This window comes from Panthera uncia, assembly GCF_023721935.1.
Source record: "Panthera uncia isolate 11264 chromosome E2 unlocalized genomic scaffold, Puncia_PCG_1.0 HiC_scaffold_19, whole genome shotgun sequence".
Lineage (NCBI taxonomy): Eukaryota > Metazoa > Chordata > Mammalia > Carnivora > Felidae > Panthera > Panthera uncia.
The window spans coordinates 23047955-23067973 of NW_026057588.1; the positions used below are offsets into that span (position 1 = coordinate 23047955).

The window sequence follows — 20019 nt, forward strand, 5'->3', positions numbered from 1 at the left end:
TCAAAATAAATAAACTTCTAAAAATTTTAAAAATAAAATATGAGTTGTGATTTTAAGTCTAGGAGCTCAATGCCTACCAAACACTTTCTTTACTACTATCTAATTAAGGCTCTAGAAAAATTTTAATATTTGAAAAAAAAAAAACTGCTTGGATTTATTCATACCTCTTTCTTCCTCATGTTTTTTGGCAGATGCAGTTTTAGGTCTTCCTCTTCCTCGTCTGATATGATCTGAATGGCTGTTACTTCGAGACCTCTTTCTGTTTTCTAAATCCTTATTTACTGTAGAATTTATCTTCTCTCGCCTAACTCTCTCTGTTCGCCTCCTCTTGGCCTCATGCTTGTTTTCTGTATGGATGAATAAAAGTGATATATTTTAGGGCTTAGCAAGAACTGTTTGCCCAAGTTCTCATTGTCTTCTTTTTCTTTCTAAATAGCACTAAAGTTTGCTGTCTGGCATAATTTATAAAACTACAACTGTTACATCTATGCTCCTGACACCCACATAGGAAAAAAGAAATTCAAATTGAGATCCACATTAACTCATGAGGTAGGAGGAATTTTAATAGAAGACCAGTTTCTTTATTTGGCACAGTTAATTTCAGTCCCTACATATTCACACAGTTCCACAGAGATCTTTCTGCCTTATTCCTTCTCTCTGCTTCCAAACTAAAAATGGTCAAGTATTACAAAAGGAAAAACAAAACAAAACATTTCGTTTTGCCCCCTACTCAAATTATAGATTGAAATATGTCAAATACACAGAAGCAAAACTGACCTTAACCATAATATATTAATTAAGGTTACCAACAAAAAGCAAACAGAAGGCATCCACAGAAAAATATAAAAACACTAGGGAATAAGTAGTTTTCATTTTAGCCACAGATGAGGTCATTTCTGACATTCTCAGAGCATGTGGATCCCTAAATGGAATAGCAATAGGGGAACTTTACTCAATATGATGATTTAAATAATGCAAGAAGCGATCCTTCTCACTCCAAACAATTCAAAACGTTGGAGAAGACAAATTTTAAAAAACAAAAATGTGCTTTAATACATCTGAACTCAAAAGCAACAAAGAGAAGGGGCACCTGGGTGGCTCAGTCGATTAAACATCTGACTTCAGGTCATGATCTCATGGCTTGTGAATTGCAGCCCGGTGTCTGTCTCTGTCTCTCTGCCCCTCCCAACTCGTGCTCTGTCTCTCTGTCTCTCTCAAAAATAAACATTAAAAAAAAAAAAAGCAACAAAGAGAATTCCCCAAATGGCTAAACCACAATGGTGAAGGGCCAAAATAAATAAAATTCATATCCCAAGAAGTAAAGAGAATAATTTAAAAGACTGTAATATAATTATGCTTAATAGGCTAGTGTAAAATTAAAAAAATAGTAATGATTATTTCCAAATGCCATATCTTTAGAAAATTAATTCTAATCTCAGACATATCAGATGATGCAAGAACATTTAATTATTCCAGACTTCAAGTTATCAAAGACAACCAGGCTTGTTAAAGGATTCAAGGGCAACTGGAAAAGGCCTGACCACTGCAGGACAACTTGAGCATCAATAAAAATAGTAACTGTAAAGCTGAAACATCAAATATACTGAAAACTACAAGCACATGACATTAAATACAAAAACAAAAGCAAAAACTACTTGACCAGGATAGGAAGATGCTAATGAACCAACTGAGTATTTTGAAAACTTAAAGAGACAGAATTCAAACTGTACCATTTACTGGATAACAAAACAACAGATAAAGAGAAGTTTCTCATTTAAGGATTATTGTGGATAAAAAATGAAGAAAGAATGATAAAATCAAAGTATAGCTGTTTTCAACCAGAAATGAACTAAAGGATGTAAGTACTAAACATAAATAGCTGCTAACATCAGAAAAACAGAGACAAGCAGGCTTTAATGAACCTCCTGACAGAATATCATCTTGTCAAGAAAATCAAGCCTTTGAATCCAAATTACAATTTACAGGAAAAACAAGTCACTGGAGGAATGTGTGATCCTATATTCCTACACCATAAAGACCCAAACAGCACATCCAAATGTAAAAATGACAGTATCTTTAACATATAATTTGCAAGGAAAAACAAAAAAAAGAAAACAACGGATAAAAGAGAGCTAAAAAAGATATTGTCCATATGTAACATGGAATTTGGTTTTTAAAACTTTTTTTTTTTTAAGTTTTATTTAAGACCATTTATGAGACACCTGAAAATTTCAACACCAGTTGGGTATTTAATATTAAGGAATTGTTAATTTTAATTGTGCTTATGTTTTTAAAGATCTGTCTTTTAGAAACATATAATGAAATATTTACAACTGAAATTACATGATATTTGCTTAAAAATAATATGCAAGGGAAGGAGTAAATGTGGGTGTTAATGGGGACAGGTTGGCCATTTTCTCCTCTGTGTGTGCTTAGAAAACTTCTAAAAAAATCAAGGAAATAGTGACAGGTAAAGCTTCTGGTATGCCTTTTGAAGTTCAACAATGAATTTAGGTTTGTTCTTCCACCTACCCACTCATCTCTGCTAACTTCTAAATTATTAGCCAAACTTCTCAAAAAAAGAGATATCTGTACTTTCTGTCTTCAGTTTCTCAACCTCCCATTCCCTCATCAATCCATTCCAATACAGTTCCCCAATCAATGAAACTGATCATCCAGAAGGACAAACATCTGTTAACAAATCTAACAGTTTCTCTTTAATCATCTTAATACCATTCGTTATCAAATCTAACAGCATCTTTCTTTAATCATCTTAATACCATCCCTAAAAAATTCAACAAAGATAGGGGTGCCTGGGTGGCTCAGTCCGTTACGCATCTGACTTCAGCTCAGGTCATGATCTTGGTTTGTGAGTTCGAGACCCATATGGGGCTGGTCTGCTGTCAGCATAGAGCCCACTTCAGATCCTCTGTCCCCCTCTCCCTGCAGTTCCTTCATGCACACACACATACTCTCTCTCCCCAAAATAAATAAACATTAAAAAGGAGGAGGAGGAGGAGAAGTAACACACTCTCTCTCCCCAAAATAAATAAACATTAAAAAGGAGGAGGAGGAGGAGGAACATACTCTCTCTCCCAAAAATAAATAAACATTAAAAAGGAGGAGGGGGAGGAGGGAGGAGAAGAAAGAAAAAAGAAGAAAGAAGAAGAAGAGGCACCTGGGTGGCTTAGTCAGTTAAGCACCCAACTTTGGCTCATGAGTTTGAGCCCCACATCAGGCTCTGCACTGATAGCACAGGGCCTGCTTGAGATTCTGTCTCCCTCTCTCTCTCTGCCCCTCTCCCGCTCTCTCAAAATAAACTTAAAAAAAAAAAAAAAAAGAAAGAAAATTCAACAAAGATGACTATACTTTTCCTTAAATTATTCTTCACTTGATTTTCAGGCTTCTGTCTTTTCCTCCACCAGGTTCTCACCTTTAATATTAAAGCCCTGGGACTCTGACCTGAGCTCTCTTCTCTTACTTACACTCTAGATAATCCATAGACCCAAACGGTTCCAAAATTTATACTTTCAACTGATATCTTTCCAAAGCTCCAACTGCCTACCTGACAGCTTCACTCTAATATCTTACAAGCATTTCAAATGTATCAAAAAAATAACTTGATTTTCCCTCCTCCAAAGCTTCCTTATATTAATAGATAGTACCACCCAGGTGCAAAAGCCAAATAATTTGTAGTTATCTGTGACTCATCTTGTTTCCTATCATCACAAAAGTCCACAGGTATTCTCTGCAAAATATATCTACAATTACTTTATCTCTTTGCCTCTATGGTCAACATCCAAACCTAATATATTTTGTAGCTGCCAAAATTATCTTTAAAATATTCAAACCATATAGCTGCCCTTCTAAAATCTTTCATTAGCTTTTCATTGTATTAAAAAATAAAGTTAAATTTCCTTATGAGAGACTACAAGTGCCTATAAGACCTGACATTTGCCTCTCTCCAATCTTCTCATAGTGCTAGACACTTTGTTCACTACACTCCAGACATGCCTCCCTTTAATTAAAACAAGTTCCTTCCTCCCCTTAAGTCTCTGCATTTGCTAATCCTTCTGCCTAAAGCTCTTCCCAAAACTTTTAATGAAGCCACTTATTTACTTCAAATTGTCAATTTATAAATAAGACTCTGTGTCTCGCAGTCCATATTACTTTTTTTTATTTAAAAAAAAAAAATTTTTTTTTAACGTTTATTTATTTTTGAGACAGAGAGAGACAGAGCATGAATGGGGGAGGGTCACAGAGAGAGGGAGACACAGAATCCGAAACAGGCTCCAGGCTCTGAGCAGTCAGCACAGAGCCCGATGCGGGGCTCGAACTCACATACCGCGAGATTGTGACCTGAGCCGAAGTCAGACGCTTAACCGACTGAGCCACCCAGGCGCCCCCCATATTACTTTTTATAATCCACTACTACTATAATCTGTTATTTATTTATATGTTCAATCCCCCATTGGAATATAAACTCTATGAAAGCTGGGAGGCCTTTGTCTCATTCACAGATCGAGAACATTACTTACACAGATTAAGTAGTGCTAAATAAATAAAATCAGACTGAGCACAAGCATCTACCACCCCCCCCTTTGTGGAAAATCCCACTGAAATGAGAATAAACATGGGTAAAGGGGAAAGGGAAAAAGGAAAATAAATCTGTAGTGCTGGAAACAAGGAAAAGATGCTATCAATCACCTGAAATTACAGAGTTTCAGCCAACTGGCGAGCTCACAGATTCTGATTAAGAAACCAGAATAGAAGAAACTATAATCTAAACTAGAAACAAAAGATAGCTCCTGTAGAAGGCAGAGGTGTTCTTCCCAAAAATACTCCCAGGACAGATCAAAAAGTACAGTAAGGGAGAGCAAGCCATGAGTAATCATTGGAATACCTACAGGACTATTGCAGAACAGTTGGGCCTAAGAACTGACATAAGGAACCTCCAAAACATAGAAGAAAGAAACAAATGGCAACTCCTCATAGAAATGAAATACTGGGGCGCCTGGGCGACTCAGTTGGTTAAGCAACAGACTTGATTTCAGCTCAGGACACGATCTCATAGTTGTAAATTCAAGCCCTGAATTGGGTTTTGCGCTAAGAGCTTGGGACCTACTTAGTATTGTGTCCCCCTCTCTCTCTGCCCCTCCCCCACTTGCTCTCTATTTCTCTCTCAAAATAAATAAAAATTTAAAAAATGAAGTACTATAAGGGATTTTGCATTCTCTCCCAGAATGAAGCTTTCCTTATTTTGGCAATCATGGAATTCAACAGGATCACTCAGCTCGTATAATTTACATCCAAAAGCCTGCCAATAAGCTCCTCCCAACGGTACACTAAAGAGATCTGTGGTCAAAACAGACCTTTAAAACAGTGTGTACGATAGTCATGCTAATTATCTACACTGATAAATCAAATCCTACACTGATAAATCAAATCCTTCATTTATAAATATCAACAGGCAATTAAGGATTACCAGCAATTTAAGGAAAATGAAAAGTGTAATAGAGGAAGAACAAAATAAAATAGGAGGAAGAAAGGTAGTTCAAAAAACAAGACAAGGGGTGTCTGGGTGGCTCAGTCAGTTAAGCGTCCAACTTCGGCTCAGGTCGTGATCTCACAGTCGGTGAGTTCAAGCCCCGCGTCGGGCTCTGTGCTGACAGCTCAGAGCCTTGAGCCTGTTTCAGATTCTGTGTCTCCCTCTTTCTCGGCCCCTCCCACGCTCACGCTCTCTCTCCTTCAAAAATAAATAAACATTTAAAAAAAAAAACACAAAAAACAAGACAAAACCATCTTTAAAACATTCTAATGCATAACTTTAGAGAGACCTGATTGGACTTTATATCATTAAGAATAAGATTCTTTTACAGAAATAGAAAGCTCAATCCTAAAATTCATATGGACTCTCAAGCGATCCAAAATAGCTAAAAGAATCTTGAAAAACAATGTCAGAGGTCTCATATTTCCTGATTTCAAAACTCACTAATAAGCTACAGTAATCAAAAAAGTGTGGTACTGCAGTATGACAGATATACAGACCAACAGAATAAAATAGAGAGCCCAGAAATAAATCCTTGAATATATGGTCAAATGATTTTCAATAACAGTGCCAAGACGATTCAAGGAGAAAAAGATAATATTTTCAAGTCATACTGGGACAACTGGATATCCACATGCAAATAAATGTAATTGGACCCTTATTTTATACCATATACAAAAATTAACTCAAAATGGAATGAAGACCTAAATATAACAGCTAGAACTATAAAATGCTTAGAACAAAAAGGGAAAAGCTTCTTAACACTGGACTTGGCAACGATTTTTTGGATATGACCTCAAAAGTAGTATAGGCAACAAAGAAAAAACAGACAACTTGGATTTCATTAAAATTTAAAACTTTTGTACATCAAAGGACACTATCAACAGAGAAAAAAGGCAACTTATGGAATAGGAGGAAATATTTGTAAATGTGTATCAGATGAAGGATTAATATCCAGAATAAAAAGAACTTATACAACTCAATAACAATCCAATTCAAAAATGAGCAAAGAACTTGAATAGACATTTGTCCAAAGATGACCGGCAAATGAAAAGATGTTCAACATCACTAATCATTAGAGAAACGCAAATCAAAACCACAAGTTATCACTTCATACTGATTACAATGGCTATTATCAAAAGCATATAAAATACGCATTGGTGGGGCGCCTGGGTGGCTCAGTCGGTTAAGCGTCCGACTTCAGCTCAGGTCATGATCTCGCGGTTCATGAGTTCAAGCCCCGTGTCGGGCTCTGTGCTGACAGCTCAGAGCCTGGAGCCTGTTTCAGATTCTGTGTCTCCCTCTCTCTCTCTGATCCTCCCCCGTTCATGCTCTGTCTCTGTCTCAAAAATAAATAAACGTTAAAAAAAAAATTTTTTTTAAAAATACGCATTGGTGAGGATGTGGAGGAATTGGAAACTTCAGGCACTGCTGCTGGTAACATAAAATAGTGCAGCTGCGGTGGAAAATGATATGGCATTACCATATACACAAAAATACCCTATGACCCAGCAATTCCACTTCTGGGCATATATACAAAAGAAAACAGGGAATCAAACAGATATTTGAACAACAATGTTCATAGCAGCATTATTGACAATAGCCAAGAGGTGGAAGCAACTCAAGTGTCCATCAAGGCATGAATAAACAAAATGTAGTACATACACACAATGAAGTATTATTTAAAAAGGAAATTCTGACACATGCTACAACATGGATGATATTTAAAGACATTAATGCTAAGTGAAAAAGCCAGACACAAAAAGGCAAATACTGTGTGATTCCAAATAGGAAATAACTACACTAGTCAAATTCACAGGTACAAGATATATATATCTTTGCCTGAGGCAGTGGGGAAGGGGAACGGAGAGTTACTGTTTAATGGGTATGGCCTTTCAGTTTGGGAAGATGAAAAGAGTCCTGGAGATTAATAGTGGTGATGGTTAGGTATACAATATGAATGTACTTAATGCTTAAAATGATTAAAATACTAATTTTATGTTATGTGTAATTCACCACAATGAATAATATGAAAAAAATAAGATTCAATGAAAAAGAAATCAGAAAACAAGATGAACTATTCAAAATTAAAATGCAAAAGAGAAACTAAATAATGGACATGTCTGACTGAAGACAGAATTATAGACCTAGAAAGGGAAATCCATGAAATTTCCTGGAACACCAAAAAACAAAAAAGACAATAGGTGAAAAGTAAGTGAAGAGAAATGAAGATCGAATAAATCTAATATTCACCCATGACATAATTATTAATTATCTACCCAATATTCATTCTCCCCCTCTTCATTAAGAACAGAATGTTCTATTCAAGACAGCAATGGGCCCAGATAAAATATACACATTCTAAGACTCTCCTGCAGATGAAGTGGACATAGAATTTTGTTCTGGCCATTAACAAGCATGTGGAATTGGGTGAGGTTGCCAAAAGATTTTTTTTAAGGGGGTAAGCATAGCTGGCATGTCCCTTTGTCCCTCTGCCCTTCCCTTTTCTTCCTACTTGGAATGCTTATAGGATGCGTGGAGGTACAATAGCTATCTTGTTAACAATGAAGATGAAAGCCATGTCAGGACAGAAGAAAGAGAAGAGCCCACGTCCTTGATGATATCATTGAATCATTAGTCCCATAGTGCCAACTTCACCTTTCTTTACTACATAGTGGAAAAAACCCTATTTGTCCAGTCCAGTGTTAGTCTCTGTGGATGGTAATCCTGATGTATCATACTGTAAGTATGCAGTAAGTATGCCAGGAGGAAGAGAAAAACGAATGGAGAAAAAGAAATACTGGGTAAAAACTGCCCTAAACTGAAGATTTGAGCCCTCATATGGAAAGGACTGAGGAAGAATGAGAATGACATTTAAATGTGAGTACAAAGGAAAGGCCTTCCACACAATGGAAAACAGGAAATCTACCACCACATATCTTTTATAAAAAAATTTTTTTACAGGCCTAAAACAATTTTCTGGAAAATTTATTTCAGAAATAAAAGCACATGAGTTAAAAAAAAAAATGGTACATAAGAAGAAGTGGAATTATCCTAAGAGTACAAAGGAAACAAGTCTCAGTATGACAGCTATGCAGCAGACCTAAAATCAGCCAGTCTTAATTAGACGAAGTCAGAAGATTCTATAAGAGCCCTAAAAATAAATACTGCATCATTATACAAACTATATGATTAAGAACCTAAATGTATAGGTACAGATATATAAAGCTATGCATTCTTCCATCAAAAGGCAAAACAAAAACTTAAAGCCATGTCTCATATATGAATGTATAGCAATTTTAAGTGATTAGCATATAAGAAACAATGTTTTCTGAAATAACAAAACCAAACCTTCATTGTCAAGTAATTCAGAGTTGAGGATCACTTACTACTGAATTAATATTCAATCACTGGGTTTATAAAAGGTACTGGCAATCAATTGGCAATAATCATTTCACTTTTTTTCTTAACTAAAAGTGAATGTTATTTATAGACTTCTTGGCTTATTTATCAGCCTCTATTAACTTATCCTAGAGAATAATTTGAAAAGTTTAATTTTTTTAATCCGTTTTTTCCTTCTCAATTAAAACTGAGGAGGTTATTTATCTGCCTAAGCTTAACCTGAAGAAATATACAGTTTATTTATTTATTAATGTTTATTTTTGAAGGAGAAAGAAAGAGAGTAAGTGGGGGAGGGGAAGAGAGAGAAGGGGAGATACAGAATCTGAAGCAGGCTCCAGCCTCTGAGCTGTCAGCAGTCTGTCAACAGTCTGCCGCTTGACCAACTGAGCCACCCAGACTCCTATCTTTATAGTTTTTATAATTAAAATTTTAGAAGGAAAAAGGCACATCCATAATTATTAAATGCAAAATGGCACCCCTGATATGACAAAACACCCAGAATAACCATCAGAAAAAACAAATTTAAACATCTGGATAAAGCAGAGTTTGTTCTCGCCAAAAATTGTTTCTATCAAAATTTTTGGTGACTGATCAAATATTTGAACAATATTTGGTGCTCAAGGTTTGGTCTATAGTACAGATACTCTCAATTTTAGGATATATAGTTTTTCTCATTTAATCTTTTTATTTTTTTAAGATTTTTTTTTTTAGGTAATCTCTACACCCAATGTGGGGCTCAAATTTACCCAAAACAAGAGTCCTAATGCTCCACCAACTGAGCCAGACAGAGACCCCTTCTTTAACTTTTTTTTTTTAATATATGAAATTTATTGTCAAATTGGTTTCCATACAACACCCAGTGCTCATCCCAAAAGGTGCCCTCCTCAATACCCATCACCCACCCTGCCCTCCCTCCCACCCCCCATCAACCCTCAGTTTGTTCTCAGTTTTTAACAGTCTCTAATGCTTTGGCTCTCTCCCACTCTAACCTCTTTTTTTTTTTTTTCCTTCCCCTCCCCCATGGGTTTCTGTTAAGTTTCTCAGGATCCACATAAGAGTGAAACCATATGGTATCTGTCTTTCTCTGTATGGCTTATTTCACTTAGCATCACACTCTCCAGTTCCATCCACGTTGCTAGAAAAGGCCATATTTCATTCTTTCTCATTGCCACGTAGTATTCCATTATGTATATAAACCACAATTTCTTTATCCATTCATCAGTTGATGGACATTTAGGCTCTTTCCATAATTTGGCTATTGTTGAGAGTGCTGCTATAAACATTGGGGTACAAGTGCCCCTATGCATCATTAAAAATAGACCTACTCTTTAACCTTTTTTTAAAGAAATTGCTTCAAATCAATAGTTTAAGACTTAATCATAAAACTATTTTTTTTTTCTCTTTTAATTCATTTATTTTTAAATTTACATCCAAGTTAGTTAGCATATAATGCAACAATGATTTCAGGAGTAGATTCCAGTGATTCAACCCCTATGTGTAACACCCAGTGCTCATCCCAACAAGTGTCTTCCTTAATGCCCCTTACCCATTCAGCCCATTCTCCCTCCCACAACCCCTCCAGCAACCCTCTGTTTGTTCTCTAAGAGTCGCTTATGTTTTGTTCCCCTCCCTGTTTTTATATTATTTTTGCTTCCCTTCCCTTATGTTCATCTGTTTGTATCTTAAATTCCTTATATGGGTGAAGTCATATGACATTTATCTTTTTCTGACTACTTTTGCTTAGCATAATACCCTCTAGTTCCATCCACGTAGCTGCAAATGGCAAGATTTCACCGTTTTTGATTGCTAAGTAATACTCCATTGTATATATATACCACATCTTCTTTATCCATTCATCTGTCAGTGGACATTTGGGCTCTTTCCAAACTGGCTATTGTCAATAGCTATAAACATTGGGGTGCATGTGCTCCTTCGAAACAGCACACCTGTATCCTTTGGACAAATACCTAGTAGTGCAATTGCTGGGTCATAGGGTATCTCTATTTTTAATTTTTTGAGGAACCTCCATACTGTTTTCCAAAGTGGCTATACCAGTTTGTATTCCCACCAGCAGTGCAAAAGAGATCCTCCTTCTCTGCATCCTCTCCAATATCTATTTTTTAAACTCTTAGGCAACCATTCAATTTAGAAATGAAATCCTACATTAACAAGACAGTTAATTTTTTTTAATTTTTTTAATGTTTTTATTTTTGAGACAGAGAGAGACAGGACATGAGCAGGGGAGGGGCAGAGAAAGAGGGAGACACAGAATCTGAAGCAGGCTCCAGGCTCTGAACTGTCAGCACAGAGCCCGACGTGGGGCTCAAACTCACAGACCGTGAGATCATGACCTGAGCCGAAGTCAGACGCTTAACCAATTGAGCCACCCAGGTGTCCCAAGACAGTTAATTTTTAAAAACCTATCTCCATTTACTACTGCCCCCCTAAAAAGAATACAAGGAATAACACAGACCTAACTCATTTGGAAAGTTATCAAAGAATAATTAATTGTCTTTTGGTTCTATGCACTCATACAAAACACTGAGCATTTCTTTTTTTTTAAATTTTTTTAATGTTTGTTTATTTTTGAGAGAGACAGAGTGTGAGCAGTGTGAGCAGGGGAGGGGCAGGGAGAGGAGGAGACACAGAATCTGAAACAGGCTCCAGGCTCTGAGCTGTCATCACAGACCCAACACAGGGCTTTAACTCACAAAACTATGAGATTATGACCTGAGCTGAAGTCAGAAGCTTAACCAACTGACCCACCCAGGTACTCCATCTTAATACAGATTTATTTATAACACTCATCTTCTCCCCTTATCAAAATTAAAAAACTTGTAAAAATCCTTTAATTTCCATAATAAATTTTATTTAAATGTATTTTCAGCTAGATAAAGTTCTATGTAGGTAATGTCCTACCTCCCTATTTCTACTGTGCTATGAAGATACACAGATAATTAGTATATTTGAAAAAATTTGAGTTTTAAGCAATTTAAGCTTAGATAAATCTATTTGACTTAGCAGCTAATTTTCCTCCTACATGTCAGAAACTTACAACAGAAATTTCGGGACACCTGAGTAGCTTGGTTAAACATCCAACTTTGGCTTAGGTCATGATCTCACGGTCTGTGAGTTCGAGCCCCACATCAGGCTCTGTGCTGACAGCTCAGAGCCTGGAGCCTGCTTCAGATTCTGTCTCTCCCTCTACCTCTCCCCTCCCCTGCTCATGCTTTGTCTCTCTCTCTCTCTCAAAATAAACATTTAAAAAATTAAAAAAAAAATTCAACCCACTGAAATTTAAGATTATCTTCTACAGCTTTGATTTCATTTTTAAAATAACTGCAATCTGAACTTTACAGATGGCTCTCTTTCCTGTTTTAAATGTTTGTGTAAGTAAAAGTCTTCCTTGATTCCTCCCTTCTTATTTAGTGATCTACCCATGTAGAAATCATTTTGTGGGGTCTTAAAATTAAAAACAAATGGAAAATAGAACTACCACATGATACAGCAATTCTACTTCTGGGTATTTATCCAAAGAAAATACTAACTTGAAAAGATACATGCACCCCATGTTCATTGCAGCATTATTTACAATAGCCAAGATTTGGAAACAATCTAAAGTGTCCACTGATGGATGAATGGATAAAGATTATGTGGAGTATTATTCAGTCGTAAAACAGAATTGACAGAATAAAATCTTGCCATTTTTGGCAACATGGATGGCGATATGCTAAGTGATATGTTAGACAAAGGAAGATAAATACCATATAATCCCACTTATATGTGAAATCTTAAAAAACAAACCTAAACTCATAAATAACAGAGAACAGATTGGTGGTTGCCAGAGGTGAGACTTGGCAGGTTTGCGGGGATGGGGTGGGGTGGGGGGTAATCTGGGTTGAAGAGGGTCCTACAAGCTTCCAGTAACACTATACAATATACAAAGTACAAGTTTCTAACAACAATATAAATAAGTCATGACAAGTAACATACAACATGGTGACTATAGTTAATAATACTCTATTGCATATTTGGAAGTTACTAAGAGTAAATATTTAAAGTTCTCATTACAAGAAAAAAAAACTTCTGTAAAAAAAAAGTTCATGCAAGTATCGTTTTGTATTTTTTTTTTTAAGTATTAAAGTTTATTTATTTTGAGAGAGAGAGAGAGACAGACACACACACACACACACACACACACACACACACACACACACACACACGGCACGAGTGGGGGAGGGGCAGAAAGGGAGGGAGAAAGGGAGGGAGAGCGAAAGGGAGAGAGAGAGAGGAAAACCCAAGCAGTGCCTGACACAGGGCTCAAACCCACCAACTGTGAGATGATGACCTGAGCCAAAGTCGTGAGCTGGATGTTTAACTTACAGAGCCACTCAGGCACGCCCTGTACTTTTTTTCTTAAATTAACTTTTAGAGATTTTTCCATGTCAATACATAACAATTTGCACCATTCTCTCTAATTAGCATATACTATTGTTCCCTAAAAGACGTACCCTACTTAATCACTCCCCATTGATAATATCTGGCTTCACTTTTCCTATTATAAACACTGTTGCCTGAAAATCCTAGTTAAGTATTTCATTGTGTATTATAAACAACTATCTCCAGGTTACATACCTATTGATAAAGAAGTCTAGATTCTAGGTTATGTGCATTTAAATCTTTTAACAACTACTGTCAGACTGTTCTGCAAAAAGGCTGTGGTGTTTTATAACCTCACCACTAGTATGAAAGTACTCATTCCACCATATTAATAAAAGTACTTGGAAATCCTTTACATTTTTGTCAGAATATGGGTAAAAAGAATGGTATTTTATTTCAACTGCATTTCCCTAATTATTAGTGAAATTCATCATCCTTCCAGATATATATTATATTGTCCATTTTCATTTTTTATTTTATAAATTCTTATTAAAACTGAAATGTTTTGGATCCCATTGACCAATGTTCATCAAGTACTTGGTAACTGTAGACATTTTAAAAATTATACTCTTCTCAATCTCCCACATACTACAAACTAACCAAGGTAAATCTTACTTTTAAGAAATTTAATTGTAAAAATGAACATTTACTGAGTACCTATAACATACTAAACTTTGTTTACATTAGCCATTTTTATATGCACTTCATCTGCACTTCAATCCTCTACAGTTGATACTATAAATCTACCTTACATGCAAGTAAGTAGCAGCCACTCAGGGGTTAATTAACTTGTTAGAGAGTGACAAAATTGGAATCTGAATCTGAAGCCAAGGTTTCCAACTTCCATGTTTGTACTATACCAAACTGTTTTCTAGGCTTTGAATATTCTTAACCTTTCTCCTTAAAACCTTTTCCTCCTTTGGTTTCTACGGCACAGTCTACTTCTGATGTTCCTCCATTTTTTTAACTATTTTTTGTTTCTTTTGCTGGTTCCTCTTCCTCCTCCAGGGAATTTCTAGGCTTTATTGTCTCATCTTTACTTCAAGGTCACAAGGCCACTTTTTATTAAACAACAGAACCTCAGGAAATTCCAAATGTAAAATAATAATGAACTGCCTCTTATTTATCACCATGACTTAAGTACCACCACTCTCTTTTGTTTGTTCCCCTACAGCTGACATGTACATGTACATCTTCTCAGTTGACCTGAACTCCCTAACAACCTCCACCATTTATGACTGGAGTTTGCCAGAGTTCAGTCTCTGAACTCCTTCCTTTTCCTACCCTATAGACCCTAGGGCACAATCTCCTCCATTTCCATGATGACAACTACCATTCACTAATGGCTCAAAAGATTTATCTCCAGGGTCGCCAGGATGGCTCAGTCCAACGACTTCGCCTCAAGTCTTGATCTCACAGCGGGTGAGTTCCAGCCCCAAGTTGGGAGCTATGCTGTCAGCAGGCCTGGAGCCTGCTTCAGATTCTCTGTCTTCCACTCTCTCTGCCCCTCCCGTGCTCATGCTCTGCCTCTGTCTGTCAAAAATAAACAAATATTAAAAAAAAAAACACAACAAGATTTATCTCCAGGGGCACCTGAGTGGCTCAGTCCATTAAGCATCCAACTCTTGATTTCAGCTCAGGTCAGGATCTCACACTGTGAGATGGAGCCCTGCATAGGGCTCAGGATGGGCTTGGAGCCTGCTTGGGATTCCCGCTCTCTCCCTCTACCCCTCCCCTGCTCAGGAGTGCACGTGCACTCATGCGTGCACTCTCTCTCAAAATTAGTAAATAAGCATAAAAAAAGAGATTTATCTCCAGTTACGGCTATTCCCTAAGCTTCAAACTCTATGTCCAATGGGGAAAAAAATAACCCACAAGGATATTTCACAACCACATCCAAAACTAAATTCTTCATCTTTCCCTCAAAACTTGTCTTCCTTTTTATATTCCTTTTCTAACCAGTAATTCAAGTCATTGGGAGTCACTGTAAAAGTCTTCCCTCTGGTTCAAGTGATTCCAATTCCTTAATTGCAGCATCTGTCCCTTCTCTCTATCCTTGCTGGGTTTCTTCTTTATCTCATTTCTCACCTGAGCCATTGGTATACAGAAGGAGCTCAAAAATATTTGTTGAATAAAAAAAATTAACACATTTGTCCCGCTAAGGGGCACAAACTATGTCTTACTCATTTTGGAGACCCAGAACTGAGTTGACACACCACCCAGAAATCTACTGAATGAATCATTCCAGGATTTCCATACCTGAACCAAACTCTTTAGAGAATATGACCCAGGAGAACCCATTTTTAACAAGCTCTCTGGATGACTCTTGTATAACTAATCCAGCAAAGCCTTTATTCTCATAATGAATGGGAACAAACTTAAACAGAGGCAGAAATGGAATTAAATAATTTTCTTGACTCCTAGAATAAGCAGACCTCTCACAGACATAAATGTAAATAATTCTTGAATCATCTGCTACTATAACCTAACCACTCTCTTAGTATTTTCACTCAGTTAACATACTGCAATAGCCCACTTCTGTCTTGTACACCTTTCTCTAGACAACAGCCAAAATGGTTATTTCTGAAAGGCAAATCAGATCATGCTACCTTTACCTCACTCCATCCCACATCCGAGGAATAGTTTCTCCTCACATTTTAAGAACAAAATCCAAAACTTCTTACTCTGGTTTACAAAACTGTATGCAATCTGGCCCCTGCCTATCCCTCTGGCCTCATCTCCCACATTCCCCTGCTCTTACTGTCTACACTGCAACCACACTGGCCTTTTTGTTCCTAAAATACACCAAAATTTTTTCAGCCCTAAAATTTTTGCATTTGCTATTTCATCTGTCAAGAATGTTCTTGATCTTATCAGGGCTAGCCCCTTGTTCCAATTCAGTCTCAGTTTAAATGTCCCTTCTCAGAGAGGCCTTCTCCAGTCACTCAATCAAAAGTAGCCTTCTAGTCACATACTAGGACAGCAATCTATTTTAATTTCCTACAAGGCATTTATCACAAGCCAGTAACTGCCCTTTTTATTTGTTCATTGTCTATCTCATGCCCACAAGAATGTAAGCTCCATGACAGCAGTGAACCTCCCTTGACAGATTTCATTCATTACTTTACGCCCAAGGCTTAGAACAATGCCTAGCATACAGCAGTCACTCAAAATTTATTTGTAATCAATTTACTTTTATTTGGAGATCATCACTCTTCTAATATCACGCAAGGATAAACAACAAAATTTCATCTTTTAATAAATATACTCACTGAATAAATCCAATTTGTCTACATTAATGGGAAAGTAAAACTCCAACAAAATTATTTTTTAGATATTCTAAATGAGAGAATTATAAAAAATAACCAATATGTCTAAAACTTATATTCACATCAAAATCAAGTTATATTTTTCCAGTTACTAGTTAAAAAAAAAAAAAAACTTGAAAGTTGTTATAAATTTTACCAGCACTGAGGGGGTAAAACCAAATGTCCATCAACCAGTGAATAAACAACATACTGTCACATAGCCATACAAAAATTACTAGTGAGCAGTAAAAAGCAATTGATTCTTATTGATAAACACAACAATATGGCTGAATCTTAAATTATGCTCAGTGAAAGCCAGGCAAAAAAAGAGTACATACTGTATGATTCTATTTATATAAAGTTCTAAGAATAGTGACAGAAAACACATCAGTGGTTTTGTGGGGGTGAAGGTAGCAAGAAGAGAGTAACAAAGGGGAACTAGAAAACTTTTGGAAAGATGGACATTTTCATTACCTTGATTTTGATGACAGGTGTAATGTTATGACAAAACCTATCAGACTGTACACTTTAAATATGTGCTATTTATTGAATATCAATTATACCTTAATTAAACTATTTAATTTGTAAAAATCAGATCAGATCACTCCCTTCTTTAAAACTCTTCTATGTCGAGACACATCCTCCAATAATAAACAGATTCATCAGCATTATAAGGGAGTTAACATTTAAATGGAATGAAGGGCAAACTAATGTCATAAACTGATTTCCAACAGCTAATAAGAACCAAAGGCATACTTTAATAGGTTTTAATTTTTAACTTCAACAGAGATGTAAATACTAAATTCACAAAAATTAGTTTTACATTTCTACATCAAAAAGCTAAATATGTGGTAAACTTTCACAATTACCTGTAGAAGGTGGTGATTTTTCTGGGTGTTTTGCATTTAAAAGTTTTCTGCTAATAAATATGTAACCACAGGGACACGATTTACATGCAACAGGAACCTGTACAAAAATAAGAAAAAGTGTATTATTACTATTCTTCTATTGAACTTCTCAGTGTTTATGTAGTCTCCTGAACTGAATGATAAATTATTGAAGTAGGGATCATAGATTTATTTAAACCCCACCCCCTTACAACAAATTGACACTGGTATTATGTCCTATACATCGTTACATTCTCCTAATGCTTTAAAATACCATGAATATAGGGGCGCCTGGGTGGCGCAGTCGGTTAAGCGTCCGACTTCAGCCAGGTCACGATCTCGCGGTCCGTGAGTTCGAGCCCCGCGTCAGGCTCTGGGCTGATGGCTCGCAGCCTGGAGCCTGTTTCCGATTCTGTGTCTCCCTCTCTCTCTGCCCCTCCCCCGTTCATGCTCTGTCTCTCTCTGTCCCAAAAATAAAATAAAAAACGTTGAAAAAAAAATTAAAAAAAAAAAAAATACCATGAATATAGAAAATGCATGATAAACATGTGCTGATGAGAGTGACCCATAGAACACCATAACAGAATCAGAGCAAGGGAAAAAAATGTGGGATAAGAGGTAGTATTTTCTAAAATATATGTTTGAGCCAATATCCCTGATGAATATGGATGCAAAAATTCTCAATAAGATACTAGCAAATCGAATTCAACAGCATATAAAAAGAATTATTCACCATGATCAAGTGGGATTCATTCCTGGGATGCAGGGCTGGTTCAACATTCGCAAATCGATCAACGTGATACATCACATTAACAAAAAAAAAGAGAAGAACCATATGATCCTGTCAATCGATGCAGAAAGGCCTTTGACAAAATCCAGCACCCTTTCTTAATAAAAACCCTTGAGAAAGTCGGGATAGAAGGAACATACTTAAAGATCATAAAGGCCATTTATGAAAAGCCCACAGCTAACATCATCCTCAACGGGGAAAAACTGAGAGCTTTTTCCCTGAGATCAGGAACACGACAGGGATGCCCACTGTCACCGCTGTTGTTTAATATAGTGCTGGAAGTTCTAGCATCAGCAATCAGACAACAAAAGGAAATCAAAGGCATCAAAATTGGCAAAGATGAAGTCAAGCTTTCGCTTTTTGCAGATGACATGATATTATACATGGAAAATCCGATAGACTCCACCAAAAGTCTGCTAGAACTGATACATGAATTCAGCAAAGTTGCAGGATACAAAATCAATGTGCAGAAATCAGTTGCATTCTTATACACTAACAATGAAGCAACAGAAAGACAAATGAAGAAACTGATCCCATTCACAATTGCACCAAGAAGCATAAAATACCTAGGAATAAATCTAACCAAAGATGTAAAAGATCTGTATGCTGAAAACTATAGAAAGCTTATGCAGGTAATTGAAGAAGATATAAAGAAATGGAAAGACAGTCCCTGCTCATGGATTGGAAGAATAAATATTGTCAAAATGTCAATACTACCCAAAGCTATCTACACATTCAATGCAATCCCAATCAAAATTGCACCGGCATTCCTCTCGAAACTAGAACAAGCAATCCTAAAATTCATATGGAACCACAAAAGGCCCCGAATAGCCAAAGTCATTTTGAAGAAGACCAAAGCAGGAAGCATCACAATCCCAGACTTTAGCCTCTACTACAAAGCTGTCATCATCAAGACAGCATGGTATTGGCATAAAAACAGACACATAGACCAATGGAATAGAATAGAAACCCCAGAACTAGACCCACAAACGTATGGCCAACTCATCTTTGACAAAGCAGGAAAGAACATCCAATGGAAAAAAGACAGTCTCTTTAACAAATGGTGCTGGGAGAACTGGACAGCAACATGCAGAAGGTTGAAACTAGACCACTTTCTCACACCATTCACAAAAATAAACTCAAAATGGATAAAGGACCTGAATGTGAGACAGGAAACCATCAAAACCTTAGAGGAGAAAGCAGGAAAAGACCTCTCTGACCTCAGCCGTAGCAATCTCTTACTCGGCACATCCCCAAAGGCAAGGGAATTAAAAGCAAAAGTGAATTACTGGGACCTTATGAAGATAAAAAGCTTCTGCACAGCAAAGGAAACAACCAACAAAACTAAAAGGCAACCAACGGAATGGGAAAAGATATTTGCAAATGACACATCGGACAAAGGGCTAGTATCCAAAATCTATAAAGAGCTCATCAAACTCCACACCCGAAAAACAAATAACCCAGTGAAGAAATGGGCAGAAAACATGAATAGACACTTCTCTAAAGAAGACATCCGGATGGCCAACAGGCACATGAAAAGATGCTCAATGTCGCTCCTCATCAGGGAAATACAAATCAAAACCACACTCAGATACCACCTCACGCCAGTCAGAGTGGCCAAAATGAAGAAATCAGGGGACTATA

General features: G+C 36.7%; 1 protein-coding gene across 4 annotated transcripts in view; it reads right to left on the minus strand.

The window, feature by feature from the left end:
- The window catches only part of CE2H16orf87 (chromosome E2 C16orf87 homolog), a 36543-nt gene that overhangs the window by 8522 nt on the left and 8002 nt on the right, over positions 1-20019 (minus strand). For 3 of the 4 annotated variants that reach the window (XM_049620928.1, XM_049620926.1, XM_049620929.1), the window contains 2 exons: positions 17568-17664; positions 165-347 (listed from right to left, as the gene is read on the minus strand). In XM_049620928.1, the coding sequence (XP_049476885.1) occupies positions 165-347; positions 17568-17664 (280 nt within the window). The remainder of the gene's footprint in view (positions 1-164; positions 348-17567; positions 17665-20019) is intronic. The other variant, XM_049620930.1, reaches the window with a different exon arrangement.